Source organism: Oenanthe melanoleuca, chromosome 15 (genome assembly GCF_029582105.1).
Source record: "Oenanthe melanoleuca isolate GR-GAL-2019-014 chromosome 15, OMel1.0, whole genome shotgun sequence".
Lineage (NCBI taxonomy): Eukaryota > Metazoa > Chordata > Aves > Passeriformes > Muscicapidae > Oenanthe > Oenanthe melanoleuca.
The window spans coordinates 8,363,356-8,377,442 of NC_079349.1; the positions used below are offsets into that span (position 1 = coordinate 8,363,356).

At 48.0% G+C, this 14,087-nt stretch overlaps 2 protein-coding genes across 2 annotated transcripts; both read left to right on the plus strand.

Annotated features, from left to right (window-relative positions):
- Positions 1 to 509: 509 nt before the first annotated feature.
- Positions 510 to 2,961, plus strand: GSC2 (goosecoid homeobox 2). Its single transcript, XM_056504086.1, has 3 exons — positions 510 to 816; positions 2,082 to 2,329; positions 2,860 to 2,961. Exons 1-3 carry the CDS (start codon positions 510 to 512, stop codon positions 2,959 to 2,961), a joined length of 657 nt encoding a protein of 218 aa, XP_056360061.1.
- A 915-nt stretch (positions 2,962 to 3,876) lies between these two features.
- Positions 3,877 to 11,679, plus strand: ESS2 (ess-2 splicing factor homolog). The gene is made up of 10 exons (XM_056504077.1): positions 3,877 to 4,114; positions 4,411 to 4,579; positions 5,226 to 5,321; positions 5,640 to 5,806; positions 6,585 to 6,702; positions 7,147 to 7,280; positions 7,435 to 7,537; positions 8,506 to 8,615; positions 9,531 to 9,646; positions 10,211 to 11,679. Exons 1-10 carry the CDS (start codon positions 3,968 to 3,970, stop codon positions 10,494 to 10,496), a joined length of 1,446 nt encoding a protein of 481 aa, XP_056360052.1. The 5' UTR covers positions 3,877 to 3,967; the 3' UTR covers positions 10,497 to 11,679.
- The last annotated feature ends 2,408 nt before the right edge of the window (positions 11,680 to 14,087 follow it).

A 14,087-nucleotide genomic window follows, 5' to 3' on the forward strand; every position in this document is an offset into this window, starting at 1 on the left:
GGAACAGCTATCCTCCCCCTTCTTTGGATAGGAGGCTGCAGCACAATGGAGATCATAACCACCTCAAATCTACACCCAAGATGGAGAAATCAGATTTCCTTCTCCAGTCATTTTTGTGGGATTAGCTAAATCTTAGATCCACACTAACCCTTCACAAAGCTGCCAAGATTAGTTAGAATTTATTTTATTTGCAGGGGGTTTATGGTTTTCTTTCCAAAGGGATTATATATCTCTCCATATATATATATTTAGAGTGGTTTCAGTCATAACACAGCTAGATCAGAGGAAGGAAAAAGTGTGTGTTTAAAATAAAAACTCAGCTGCAAGAATGACAGTCACTTGAAACACCAAGATAAAGCAGTGGGTCTATATGGTTTTGCCAGTCCATTTTAAAAGCCACATAAGCTGTCCTTTTCCTAGCAAAACCCCACCAGGGAGCCAGTGCACAGACAGCAAAGCCCCTCAGCTGGGCTGCCTGCTTCCCCTGCTGCTGCTGCTGCTGGCACAGGATGTCTTCAGATCCAGTGCCAGGGGCTGACACTGTTAGGAGAGGCCTGAAGAAGCCACGTACGTTCAGCATCGAGGACATCCTCTCCAGCCCTGTGGAGAAGAGCCCCCAGCTCCTGGTGCCACTGTGCCTACAGAGCATCTTGGACTGCACACCCAGGCGGCTGTGTGACCTGGAGACCATCCCAGCCAGCTCCCTGCAGGAGGAGGAGGAGGAAAAGGAGGAAGATCTGGAAGGGGCAGGCTGCAACTGCTGCTGCTGTTCTCACATGGGCACCTGTTCCCTGCAGGAGCTGCCAGGTTGGCTGGGTGAGTGCTTGGGTTTGGTTCAGCTGTGGGGCTTGCAGAGGCACTGGTGCCAGGGTTATGGGCAGGGGAACAGCTGGTGTTAAGTGACAATGTGGCGTATGGGGCTCCAGGCCTAGCAATCCAAGCTGTTCTCAGCAGGGCTCCTAAGAGTTGGCACTTTCACCTGCAATGCTACCAGAGTTTGAAAATCAGAGAGTGCTAACTATTAGCACCCTGGGTATTACTGGTTTAGTGTGAAACTCTTGAGAGAATCATGCTTCTAGGGGTGCAAGCTCTCTGTGAAGTGTGGGGCCCCTGTGCCTGTGCTTCCAACACCAGCCCTGGGGAACCTCTCTTACCCTTGAAGGAAAAGAGTGTAAGGAAAATTAATCCACAAACACCAGAGGTTTATGTCCAAAAAGAAGACAGAGGAGTCCTTTTTGCTTTATTCGAATAAAGGGAGAGGCCATGGGGCATTCCCCTGGGATCTCTCGGATTTTTGGAGGACGCAGCCTCCCTTTTTATCCTAATTTCCCCGGATGCTTTTCCCTCTCTCTTTCCCCATTGGCTGAGGTACTCGAGAGGCACAGACTTCCCGGAACGCCTGACACCTGACATTCCCCTCTAATGTATAACCCTTCCTTTAAATTTTTAATTCTTGTAGAATTCATAGTTTCCCCCCCACCGTTGCTTCTTTCATCTTCTGTTACCCAATTTCATTTACCAGCAAACCTACAGTTTGTTTGTAAAGGCAAATCTCTTTTTCCATTCATCAATCAGTGTAATCCCTCCCATTGTTTCTTTTATCTCTAGGTGCTAACTTTATCTACCAACAGATCTACAACTTGTTTGTAAAGACAAATGTAACATTCCTCTCAAGAGTTTTGGCTATGTCCAGCAAAATTACTGTGGGAAAAAGTAGCAAACTCTTAAAAAGGCAGTTTAAGAGCATCGTGAAAGTTCAGAATTCCCTTGTGCCAGGGCTGAAACACAGATCATTTCTGGGCTGTGAGCTTCAGTTATTTTCTGGAGCTGGCCATTGTGCAACTGGTAAGTGAACAGAGAAAACCCAGGCAGTGCTCATCACCTGCATCCTTCTCCCAGAGTCATGCCCTAAACTCTTATCCCATGTGCATAGTGACCACTCAGCTCACCACCCACTCCAGGTGACTGGCTGCTTCCTTCCAAACAGCAGCAGGGATGCTGCTGCCCCTGAGCTGTCTCGGGCACGCCGGGTGTTTCAGCCCCACTCCTCTAAAGCTGCTGCTGTCCCTGTCTCCTCGCAGATGCCCAGTTCCCCTGGCCCATGCGGCTCTTCCATCCGGTGCTCAGGGTCTGTAAGAGCTCCCAGGAGAAGTCAAGCGATCTGCAGAGCTTCCAGCAGATGCAGCGCCGCACACGCCGGCACCGCACCATATTCACCGAGGAGCAGCTGCAGGCGCTGGAGACTCTTTTCCACCAGAACCAGTACCCTGACGTGATCACCCGCGAGCACCTGGCAAACCGCATTCACCTGAAGGAGGAGAGGGTAGAGGTGAGATTCTGCCACTGCAGTCCCCCAGGAACACAGACTGGGCATTATGCTGTCCTTTTTTGGGGAGCTGCACGCCCATGGCCTCATTTTAAAATCCATCCTTGTACATCTGAGAAACGAAAGTTTAAGTTGGGTGAGCAGTGGAGGAATATGAACCATTTTAGCTGGGCTAATTTGTACTGGCACCCAGTCCCACAGACTCACATGGTCCCTGTCTCCCAGAATCACCTGTCACACACAGAAATGCCCAGCACTGCTGCTCATCCTCTGCACCCAAGTGTTTATTCCCTACCTAAGTGATCAGTGTGACTTCTGAATTTGTCATGGGGAGGTCCCATGACAAATGTCCCATGTGTCCCTCACATGTATCTGAGCCCGACTGCAGCAGAGGGACTGATTCCATTTCATATTAAGCCTTTATGTTACAGTATCTTACAGCCCACACAGTACAGCCCAGGAGGGTCACTGCCTGTTCCCCTTCCAGTGATGCAGAACCTGCTAAAGCCCTTTTCTTGTTTTACACTTTCTAGGTTTGGTTTAAAAACCGTCGGGCGAAGTGGCGGCATCAGAAGAGGGCAACTGCCTCAGCACTTATCCTCCAGCCCAAGCAGCCCCCCAAGGAGGGCTGTTAGTGCTCGCAGGCTGCAGAGATCACCACAAGCCCACTGCCCATAGCTTACAGGCTCAGGGGGGAACCCGATGGTGCTAATGCAGCAAAAGGGAATCCCGGTGATTCACACAGGAGGAGGAGAGGTGAAAACAGACATGGCACTTTCATATGCCTCTTCCAAACCTAGTTCACGTGGCAAGTGACTCGGCGGGATATGCAGTGGACAGAGCTGTACCGGTGTTAAATGTGTGAGCTTTAAGAGAAGGGGAGACTCCCCTTCTTGTCTCCGTGCATGTAGTATTTGTGTTTGTTTCATTGATGTAGATTTTCAAAATATCCCGCAAACGAATGTTTCGTGTTTGCAGTACTTTAGTGGCATCTTGAGTTGCTTTTGGGGTTGAACTTGCTGGCAAAGTTATTTGTTTCATAACAAAGAAACACGGGTTTCCCCCATAGCCCTTGGGAGAGGTGATGAGCCTGCTGCGGTGAGGGTTGTCCCAGGCAGCGTTCGCTTTCCCCCTGCTGCCAGCCAGTCCCTGTCACAGTGAGTCGTGCCCGTGTTCCCGGCGGGGCCAAGGAGAGCTCACGAGCTGGAAAGCAGCGACACAATGAAACTGCCCTGCCACCCTCGCCCGAGCAGCCAGCCGGGGTCCCGCTCCCCGGGAAGCCCGGGCTGTCTCTGAGGTCTGAAGAGACCGTGGGGGCGTTGGGGGGGATCCTCCCGGCGCCCATCCTGTGTCCTATCCCGTGTGTATCCCGGTTCCCATCCCGGCTCCCATCCCCGTTCCCATCCTGGCTCCCATCCCGTGTGTATCCCGGTTCCCATCCCCACCCTCGGACCGAGGTGCCTCCGCTGTCACGGCGCGGGACGGCCGGGTCCTCCGAATCGCCAGGGGGCGCGCGCGGGTCCCGGGGCCGGGGCGGGCATTGCGCTCCCCACGGCGCGGAGAGTGACGTCACGGCCCGTCTCGTTCGCGGCGGCGGAGGAGGAGAAGGAGGAAAAGCAGCAGCGGAGCGGTTCCGACGCGATGGAGGCGATACCGGTGCCCCCAGCTTCTCCCGCTGCACTGGTGCCGGCTACCGCCGCGGGGCCTGTCGCTGTGACGGGTAAGGAGGCGGTGTCGTCGGCCCCGAGGCACCCGAAGAAGATTCTGGATGAGGAGGCCTATATCGAGGTAAGGCGGCGGGCCCGGGCCTAAGCCCGGTGCTTGGGCCGAGCGCTTCCAGCACGGCAGGGCTCGGCTGGGATCCGCCCGGCAGGGTCGGCTTGCGGTCGCTGCCGGCGGCTGCGGGTCCGAGTAGAGCTGGGGCCGCCCCTCGGGCTCCCGTCCCTCCCGTGGTGACAGCTGTCATTGCTCTGTTACCGGTCCTGGGCTGCCCGGCCTGCCCATACCTTTGCACCGCTGGCCCCGAGCTGAGCTTGCACTCCAGGTGTCCCAGTGGGGCATTGCAGTTGTCCCTCTCTTTGTAGAGCCTAGAGAAAATCATCCAGCGAGACTTTTTTCCCGATGTGGAGAAGCTGCGAGCACAGAAGGACTATCTGGAGGCTGAGGAAAATGGCGACTTGGAGAAAATGAGACAAATTGCCATCAAGTTTGGTTCTTCCTTGAACAAATCGTCGAGGGACACACCTGCACCCTGTAAGAACTGTCTCTGTGGGGCATGAGGGATTTCTCATCTGATATTGCTGCTCTGCTTTTTCTAAATTTGTGTAGGCAATGCTTATCTTAAAGATTCAATGTTGTTGTTGCATGAGAGCTAAGTTTACCAGTTTGGGCAGTAGCAAGTGACTGGTGGCTCATGCTGAATATCTTTTTGATGGTGTCTAATAACTCCTTGAGGGAAGGGTTTTGGAAAAGGCAGCATTATAGTAACCATTCCTTATAGGCATCTTCTTGCTCCCTAGGAAAAGTTATGTGCTCTCTACTATGAGAAATTCTAAGCTATGTTTTGAATCCTTATTTTTGTTTACTGTTTCAGGGGTTCTTGTTGTATCTACAGACATTTGAGATTTTCATGTGTTAGGGGCAGAAGGTGTGGGAAGCTTGTGATTATCAGAGGTTCCCACAGAAGATATTCAGTGAAAAATGTTTTAGATGAGGCCAAAATCTTGTTTGGAGGTTGAGACAGAATTTAATAGAATATCTTGGAAGGGTTTTTTTTCACAAGTTTTTGATTTAATTGTTGTTCTCTTGATATGCCTTCTGTGACTTGTTTGGTACATGATCCTTACAGAAAATCCTATTGTGTGCTCCAGTAACCAAGTGAACTTTTTTTTTGTGGTAGATGTTACTCCAGCCACGTTTGAAACCCCAGAAGTGCATCCAGGTGGCCTTCCAGTGGAAAATAAATCTAAAGCTGGCATCAAAACTGCAGAGGAAGGTAGGAGAATTATGTTTCTCTAGCTGAATTCTTCCAAAAATAAATTGTCTGTCAGCAGCTGGCCACTTGTACGTTTCACTTTTAAAATAAGTTGCTATAAGTGCCATAAAAGGGTTTATTGAAAGTTGGTTATATGTGTTCCAAATCTGATTTATTGCTGCTCCACTTGGTGTTGATCTGTTTCTTTGACCAAGTTTGATGTTAGTTATTGGTGTGTCTGTGGAAGGCTGGCTGCCAGGAGGGTTAAGACCTAGATACAGTGCACTCACAGAAAGGGACGCATTAACCTTCCTCAGGCTTATTTCCTTCTCTTGTTAGGAGAAGCAGAAAAAGATGATAAAGATGCTCTCCCCAGCCTGGACACCTTCTTGGCGAAGCACACGAGTGAGGATAATGCTTCCTTTGAGCAGATCATGGAAGTGGCCAAAGAGAAGGAGAAGGTCAAGCACGCCTGGCTGTACAGCGCAGAGGAGGAGTACACCCGGGTAGGGAATTGCCTCAGCTCTGCCTCTGCTCTTCCAGAGAGGCACTGCAGGGAAACACTTTCAGGGATTCTGCTAAGGCTGTTTTCTGTGTCCTGTGATTGTTCTTTACTTCCTTGTGCAGTCTTGTTTTTTTCCCCTTCTGTCACACAAGAACAGTGCTGACTTAGTTGCTGAGGCTTTGTTTCCTCTGGAAGCTTTGAGACTGCAAAGTGCTGCACAGAGTGCAGGTGTTGCTATCCTTGGCAGCCTCTTCTGTAAGCAGCAACACCAGGGAGAGCAGCTGAGCACAGTTCCTGTTGTTTGTCCTTCAGCTCTTCATTATTTGCTGTTTGATTGTCTGCCTTATTTCAGTTTTCAGTTTCTTTTATCAGTAATAACCTACTCAGCTTCTGAAGTGCAGAGCTGCATGAGCATGGCTGGCTGTGCTGCCTTCCTCAGCTATCTGCAGGGGAGGTTCAAGAGCTGTTCTGGGACTGCCTTTTCAGTCTTTAGCCATCAGCAGTGAGCAGCTGGCACAGATGTGTCATTGATGGAAATGGGATGCAGTGTCTTTTAATGAAGTTTGGCACTGACACGTGGGTGTTTGCTGCTGTTATTTTGAGGGAGTGTTATTTTTTTATCCCAACAGTCCCTCAGAGTCTGTTACATACCTTATGTAAAGTGTTCTAGGGCAGGTGACTGAGCTCTCCAGATTGTGTGCCTTAATAAAAGATTGCAGGAGGCTGCTTCAGACTTCTTTTTTTCCACTTTCAAAAAATTTTTTCCATTACACTTTCAGCGACAAAATGAAAACCTTGCACTTCCTTCAGCTGAGCAGCAGGCTCTGGAGAATGTGAAAGCTGGACTGGATACCTGGGAGTACACAGCTCGAAACACCCTCATGTATTATCCAACAGGTGAGGCATTAATTTAAGGTGGGTTGGCTCCAAATAGTGCTTACAGCATTTCTGTATGTGACTGAGCAGCTCTTACAGTGCTTTTACTTCTGTAAAGTTGTTTTTAAAACGTGGGCTTTTTTCCTTTTTTTCCTTGGCCTCTGATTCCAATGTTGGATCATGTTCTATTTGTCATTGAAAACTTCATGTGTATTATAGAAATATTTGTTTTAGCAGAAAAGCTCTTTCCTGATCTGTCTTCTTTGTCAGCCCTTGTTGTCATCTGCATTCATTGTTCTGCTCAAAGAATCCTTCTTGAAGTTGTTGGTCTGTTTGTTGCTATAGAAAAATACATATTTTTGTAAATGCAGGGGTCTTTTTTGCTATAAATGTACAATAGATAATTTCTGTGAACAGTGAAGTAGAGAAAAGAGCCGTTTTTAAAAAGCTATTTTGCTTTTCAAGGTGTACCTGATGAGAGTGATGTCTTTAAGAAGCCCAGGGAAGTTGTGCATCGAAACACCCGTTTTGTGAAGGACCCTTTTAGCCAAGCTGTGAGCAAATCACAGCTCCAACAAGCTGCAGCCCTCAATGCTCAGGTTGGATCATTTTACTTCTTACTCAGACCCAGTTAGGCTTTGCCCTCTGGTGTGGTTCACCAGCCAGGAGAGCTGTGTGTGTGTGTGCGTGTGTGCTGGATACAGCTGACTGTCACCTTTCTCCACATTAACGGCATTGTCTTTTTTATTTCAGTACAAACAGGGAAAAGTGGGACCTGATGGCAAAGAGCTGATACCCCAAGAGTCTCCAAAAGTAAATGGGTATGGATTTGTAGCTACCCCCTCTCCTGCCCCAGGTAAGAGAGTTTTCTTACTTCTTCTGCTTTGATGAGACTATTACTGCACTTACTTTGATGCTCTGTTCAGCACTAGGGTGTCATTATAGGGTTAGATGAGGACGTAAAACTTCGTGCCGTGTATGCCAGCTGGATGCAGGGCTTAAATCCTAGCCCAGTACACTGAGTAAGAGAAGTCACTGCACGAAGAGGCTCTGAGCAAGTTGCTGTGCCGTTGCTCAGGAAACATCTAGCTGTGGGGTACTTTCAATTAGAACAAACTGATTATTTTTCTTGGAGTTGAAACGTGATATCTGAATTTATAGCTGTTCTGCACCAGCCATGCTGTTTCCCTATGCTTTTTGTAGTTATGCCAACACCTGAACATTCTGGGGCTTTCCCTCTGGAAAACCTGTAGGTGGCGTTTGGAGCACCTTCTTTCTCCGTGTAAATGCCTTTTCCAAACCCTGGGCAGCAGGGTTTTCCAGCCAGAGATTTAATTGGGCTTTTTTAATCCTTTCTACACCTATTAGATGAGGTGCAGTCACTGTTTGGTGCAGGCTGCCCCTGAGATGATTGGAGGGCATACTTGGCTATTACACGTTCCTTAAGTCCTCTGCCTGTTTTCTTACTTCTAAAGAGTTTCCTGTGTTGAAGGACTTTTCATTCAGCCGAGAATGTCTTTCTCAGAGAGGAAGACTGGTACTGTGGAGGGAAAAATTAAAGTTTCACTTATCAAAAGCTTAGCAAATGGAAAAATAAAGGCGTGGAAAGGGTGGTGCTTGGTTATTGTAACCAAGTGGGTGACAGAGCAAACCCTATTAATGGGAACCACGTTACCATTCACACTGGCTGTGATTTCCTCTGCAGTGGAGGGGCTCCTTTGTTGACGGATTTGCTGCATTTCCTAATTTGCTTCTCTCTCTCTTTTGTGGTGAATGATTAGTCAAATGTCTTGCATGGGCATAAGTTGTTGAATTTGTTTTTAGGTGTGAATGAGTCACCTTTTATGACATGGGGTGAAATTGAAAGCACCCCTTTGCGTCTGGATGGGTCAGAAAGACCGTATGTGGACAGAACACCTGGACCAGCTTTCAAGGTATTTCATGTCAGCAAGTCAGCATGAAATTTTTTTCTAGGGGGTGAAGAGCTAAAAAGGGAAAGGTGAGTGAGCAAGTAATAGATTAACATGGAGTGTGACACATCTCTGGGTGGTGTTTCCAGTCCTTGAAACTAATAATCTAGTTTGTGTTTGGAGGGTGGAGGTGACCATAGATCCACGTGAAATCTTCTTGGTGGAGCTATGTGAGGTGGAATACACACTGCTGGCAGGAGGATGAGATTCTGCATTTGGTGGTGGGCCCAGACAGAGAGGCTTTCAGAGGAAGCTGAAGAACAAGCTCAATTTTTCTGATTTTAATGTGTGAATAGGTGGAAATTTTAGCATTTTCTTCTGTCTTTTTTTTTCTGGCTGTTGCAGCCTGAGGCACGTGTATCAGTTGAGAGTAGAAAAGACACTCTGGCTTTGCTAAGGGCACCTAACCCTGCATGCTACATGTCTCCTGCTGGTGTCCTTGAATGTGAGCTGTCTGAGACTCTTAGTTTAAGAAAGGTGTAATTTGCTGTGTGTACCTCTGTTTTGTCAGACTCCAAAGGCCTTGACTGGTTCTCCTGCTGTTTAGAAATTGCTGTGTATGCCTGAGAGCTGGCTGGCTACAGGCCAGGCAAGACACAGGTGACATTGTTTGTCTAGGAGAAACAGCAGGAGGAAATGCCAGAGGTAATGGCTGCTTCCTTGACTGGACTGGTTTTACAATTTTTATTACTTGCTAAGGCAGGTTGAAGGTCCCTGTATCCTCTCTGGCTTTTATGGAGCAGCAGAAAGGTGTGGGCTGACCCTGCTTCTCCCTGCTTTAAGTCCTTGTACATTGGCATCCAGCTTTGAAGGTGCTTTGACTCATTTTTTCAGCACTTTTGAGTGCCTTAGCAAGTGATCTGTGTGATGTATTTATAGATCCTGGAGCCTGGGCGCCGTGAGAGGTTGGGGCTCAAGATGGCAAATGAAGTGGCAGCTAAAAACCGAGCAAAGAAGCAGGAGGCACTTCGAAAAGTGACTGAAAACTTGGCCAGGTGAGACTTCTGTTTTGACAGCAGAATTGGGGATGGGTATTATCTGATGAGATGTAAATCGGCACATGTAGAAAGGGAAGAATAATGGTAAGGAAGGGTAGTGGAGGCAGGAAGAGGTACATTTGGACTGAAAGTTTTTAGAAATTAAGTATTTAAAAATTAAAAAACTTTATTCCTGAGGGAAAGTGACTGGTGTTTGTCCCTGACACTCTGTCAGCATTACTGCTGTGCCCTACAGCCACCTAGCACTGCCTCTGGATCAGCACCTTGCCTCAGTGCAAAGAGGGGACATGATAAGTGTTGCTTGGGGGGTCACAGGGAGGACAGAACGGGCTCAAAGGAAAAGGCAGTGTCACTCAGGTTTGGGAGGGATGTAGGAGGTTTTTTTGTCACTTGTTTCTCTATAGAGACAGGCTGCATTTACCTGCAGGCAGAATGACTTCTGTGGGCAGGGGATCTGCTGTGTGGGGGGAGCTCATGTAGGGGGGCAATATTGCTTTTCCTGATAAAGGCAGACTTTTTTTTTTACTGTAAAATCTCTTAAAACTGGTTATTCTTTTTCAGCCTTACTCCAAAAGGACTAAGCCCAGCAATGTCACCAGCTTTGCAAAGACTTGTAAACAGGACTGCAAATAAATACACAGACAAAGCCCTGCGGGCCAGCTACACTCCCTCACCAGCCCACACAGGAACTCCTGGTTACAAGACCCCAGCCAGTGGGCCTCAGACCCCCCAGGGCATCCCACAGTCTAGGACAGTATCTCAGACACCAGTATCTCAGGATACTACATCCATCACGGACAATTTACTTCAGCTTCCCAAAAGAAGAAAAGCATCTGATTTCTTCTGAACATTCCAGTCACCACCAAGGTGATAGTGATTTGGATATGCTCAGTGAACTGCAGACTGGTTACTGGAAACTGGGAAAATGGAGATAATTTCTTAAAGATATATTTCTGTTTGTAAGAGATCTGTGCATTTAAATTGGTTTCTGTACAGCTACATCTGTTTCTTAAGTGGGGTAAGCCTTTTTAAAAGGCTGAACTGGACTTGGCTCTGGCTTGTCAACCTTGTTTGAGTTTGTAGTTTGCAGAAGAGGTGACACAACCATGTTGTATACCAGGGTGTAACACAGAATTTTAGATAGGTTCTCTTTAACTTGAAGAGAAACTTTAAACTGATGCAGTTCACAAGTTTGATTAACTTCATGATCTTGTTAAAACCAGCATTCCTTAAGAGGACCCCATTTCCTCCTTCGCTCCTTACACTTTGCAGAATGGGATTTGCCTTGCTGCTTTTGCTCAGGCTTTTCTTCTGCAGGCTTTGGGCTTGCCCTGTTCTGCAGCTGGCAGAGGGAAGGGAGCAGATTTGTTTTATAGCTGCTCTGTGTGTGACGCCAGAGTGTTGATGATCATGATGCAGGGGTCAGAGACAGTTCTGTGTCATCTACTAGGGTGACAGTGTCACTCTGAGGGACAAAAGTGGTACTTGTGATAGCCACACTGGGGCTTTTGTTTGGTGTTTTCCTCCCATTCTTTGAAACTTTTGGGTTTAGTTTTTATAAGTGGCCAAAAAAAGGAAAAGCAATTTTAACCATACACAGCCTGCACTCAGTACTGTGGTTGCTGCATATGAGCTGATTTTGTGTGTGGGATGAGCCCTTGTGTGGTGTGATCCAGCCTGGAGAAGCACCTTTAGGAGGAAGCAGGTATAGCCAGATGTGTTCACTTCTTGTACCACACCTGAGTACAAGACAGTGTGTGTAACACTTTGCAGTGTTGGCATTTAGATGATGTTTTATGGAGGGCATGGAAAGTCTTGCCCAGCAACTCAAGGAGTGTCTGCAGCCTTCTCTAAGCTCTGGGGCATCGTGTGCTGTGTTTGTCTTGGTAGAGAGCTTCCTTTTGTGTGATTTCCTCTGCCACTTCCAAAACTCACATCCCTGACTGTGAAAAACCCTTCCAAGGGACTCAGTTTTTATAGTGCACCTTGTAAAAATAAATTGCTCAACATGGCATTGCTAGGAATCATGACTCAAAAACTAGTAATTTTTATCTTTTTAGTCCAGAAATATTTGAATGCTATGTTTTTTCTTTAAGCAAAAAAAAATTATTCTCAGGTACTCATGAATTAATATAAAAGGAGTGTATTTACTAAAGTTTTCATGCTTTCAGAATTGTTCTTAAAGGACTGAACTGACTAAATATGACCCAAATTCTTAGGTAATGTCAAATACTAATTACTTATTTTCTAGTGAAATGCTTGTCTCCATTAAGCATAGGACCTCTGTGTTAGGTATCTGGCAGATGGTCAGAGCATGGCCTGCAGTTAGGGTCACTGAGGAGACCAGGAGCAAGGACTGGATGTTTGAGTCCTGCCCATTTGTGGATGCAGCAGCTCCTTTGAGTGTGGGATGCACAGAAAGGCTGAGCAGCATTCGAGGGGCTGTGGATGGGGTGTACAGAGGGATCAGGAGTGGGATGTGGCATCTCTGCCACAGCATTTCAAACCAGCTGTGCTCTTACCAAGGTGTAGCTGGAATAATAGGGGAATGTAATATCTGAGGGTGATTAGTTCCACATTGTGCAAATCATGCTTAAAAGCAGACTGCATTAAATATCCTGTGAATGGTGTTGGTTTTGTGTTTGCCCTCAAGTGAATTAACCTAGACAGCCACACTGAAATCGCAGTCTTGATTCTGCCACAGTGATGGGCCTTCACATGTTTGTTGGAAATGGAACTTATTTTCAGTTCTATGCTGTAAAACTGGATCTGTTGAAAGGACTGTAGTGCTCTTCAGGTTGGCTGTTCCTGTAGTGCCTGCTGTAATGTCTGTTCTCTGCTTCCTGCTGCAGTTCAGCCCCTGCCATCTGTAATTAGCAAATCAGTAAATTCTTCATTGCCAGATATTTTTGCTGCTGTAGCAGTGGCAGATAATGTGCCTTACAGGGCCAAATCCAGGATGAAAAAACGTCTTGGTTCTTGATGACTAGTGATTTTTTTTTCCCTCTCATTTTCAGCAGGTTATTTTTCTTTTGCTGTTGCAATATATCTGCATTTTCCTATGTGCAAGGCCCAAGCACACTTGCTCCCTCAGCCCTAATAGCACCTGTAGCTCTCCTGATGCTGCAGAGGTGGCTGGCAGTGAGCTGTGGTGGCCCCAGGCCTCTCCTGGCTGGCCAGGCTGGCTGTAGTGTATTAGTGGCTGCTTGGAAGTCATGCTGGACCTGTGTCCTTGGGGTGTGAACACCATCACATCCAGAGGCTGTGGGGGCTTGCTGTGTGCAGCCTGGGCCTCGGCTTCTTGCCCCAGGCAAGAAGGAAAATGGGAGACCACAGGAGACTCTTGTTCTTGTAGGTCTAATCGCTGAGCCCCAGGCTGGTTCTCTGAGCCCTTCACCTTCAGGATCAGGAGCCTGTCCTTGGCCCTGGGGTAACCATCTCTTGTGGTGCAGGGGCTGCAGCTTTTCACCCATCCAAAAGCAGGTTTCAGTAAGGGAACTGATTATTTAGGTTAAAAGGGAAGCTGTGGTTGGAGATACTTTGTTGTTTTGGAGGATTGGGCTATTTCTCTGCAAAAAAAAAAAAAAAAGGAAATGGGTCAACTCACTCAAGGGAGAGGGAAATGGAGCAATTCTCACTTCCTCTTATTTGCATGTGTTGCCTCAATCCAGCTCAGGGCTGCTTGCCCAGCAGCAGCTGGTTACAAGCCCCAGCTCAGGGTCAGGCCAGGGCTAGAGATTGGTTCAACTACCCTCACCTTCCCCCTTCCCCCAGCAGCTGACCTGGCACAGTCTGGGGCAATGGGCCCCTCTCACCCTTCGCTTTGGTGCTGCTGGGCCGTTCATTGCCTGTTTGCTCGGGGGTGCTAAGGGGCTGCTGGGAACAGAGTGTGCTCCAGACACCCCTCTCTGCAGAGCTGGAGGTGCTGTGGGACATGGCATGGGGCAAACGAGGCCTGCCTTGCCTTTGGACAAAATCCAGGGATAAGCAGCCTGTGCCCTTCTCTTATGATGGTATTTGTTTGTGCATCACCCTGTATGGTGTAATGCCCATGCCCTGGGGTGGATAAGGATACCTTGGCCTGTGAGGCTGTGCTGCAGGAAGCCAGGCTCAGAACAGTCTGTCCCTGCAGCATCCCACAGGAGGAGCAAAGCTGGGGAGTTTGATGCTCACACTTTGTACTGGAGGATGTTGCCATACTTCAGGTCCCCACAGGCTCTTGGATCATGACAGTATTTGGCAGTATATGAGAGCTGGGAAAGTGAGTTTTGGCCTAAATCTTCAGGCAGTACCCTGCTGCTTGTGATGCACTCCAGCAGGTCCCCAGGCACATTCCTGGCCACACAGTGCTCCTGAGGCCCCCAGGGCTCACAGCTCCAAGCTCAGGCTTGTTGCTTCCCCAGCTCCAGGCTCTTGCCAGGCACCAATTTCCCCTCCC

Bases quoted from the DNA above. Each gene is read 5' to 3' on its own strand.
- GSC2 (XM_056504086.1), top strand. From the start codon at position 510: ATGTCTTCAGATCCAGTGCCAGGGGCTGACACTGTTAGGAGAGGCCTG. The intron at 817-2,081 runs GTGAGTGCTTGG...GTCTCCTCGCAG, and splicing joins GGAGCTGCCAGGTTGGCTGG to ATGCCCAGTTCCCCTGGCCC. The intron at 2,330-2,859 runs GTGAGATTCTGC...TACACTTTCTAG, and splicing joins TGAAGGAGGAGAGGGTAGAG to GTTTGGTTTAAAAACCGTCG.
- ESS2 (XM_056504077.1), top strand. From the start codon at position 3,968: ATGGAGGCGATACCGGTGCCCCCAGCTTCTCCCGCTGCACTGGTGCCG. The intron at 5,807-6,584 runs GTAGGGAATTGC...TTACACTTTCAG, and splicing joins CAGAGGAGGAGTACACCCGG to CGACAAAATGAAAACCTTGC. The intron at 6,703-7,146 runs GTGAGGCATTAA...TTGCTTTTCAAG, and splicing joins CCTCATGTATTATCCAACAG to GTGTACCTGATGAGAGTGAT.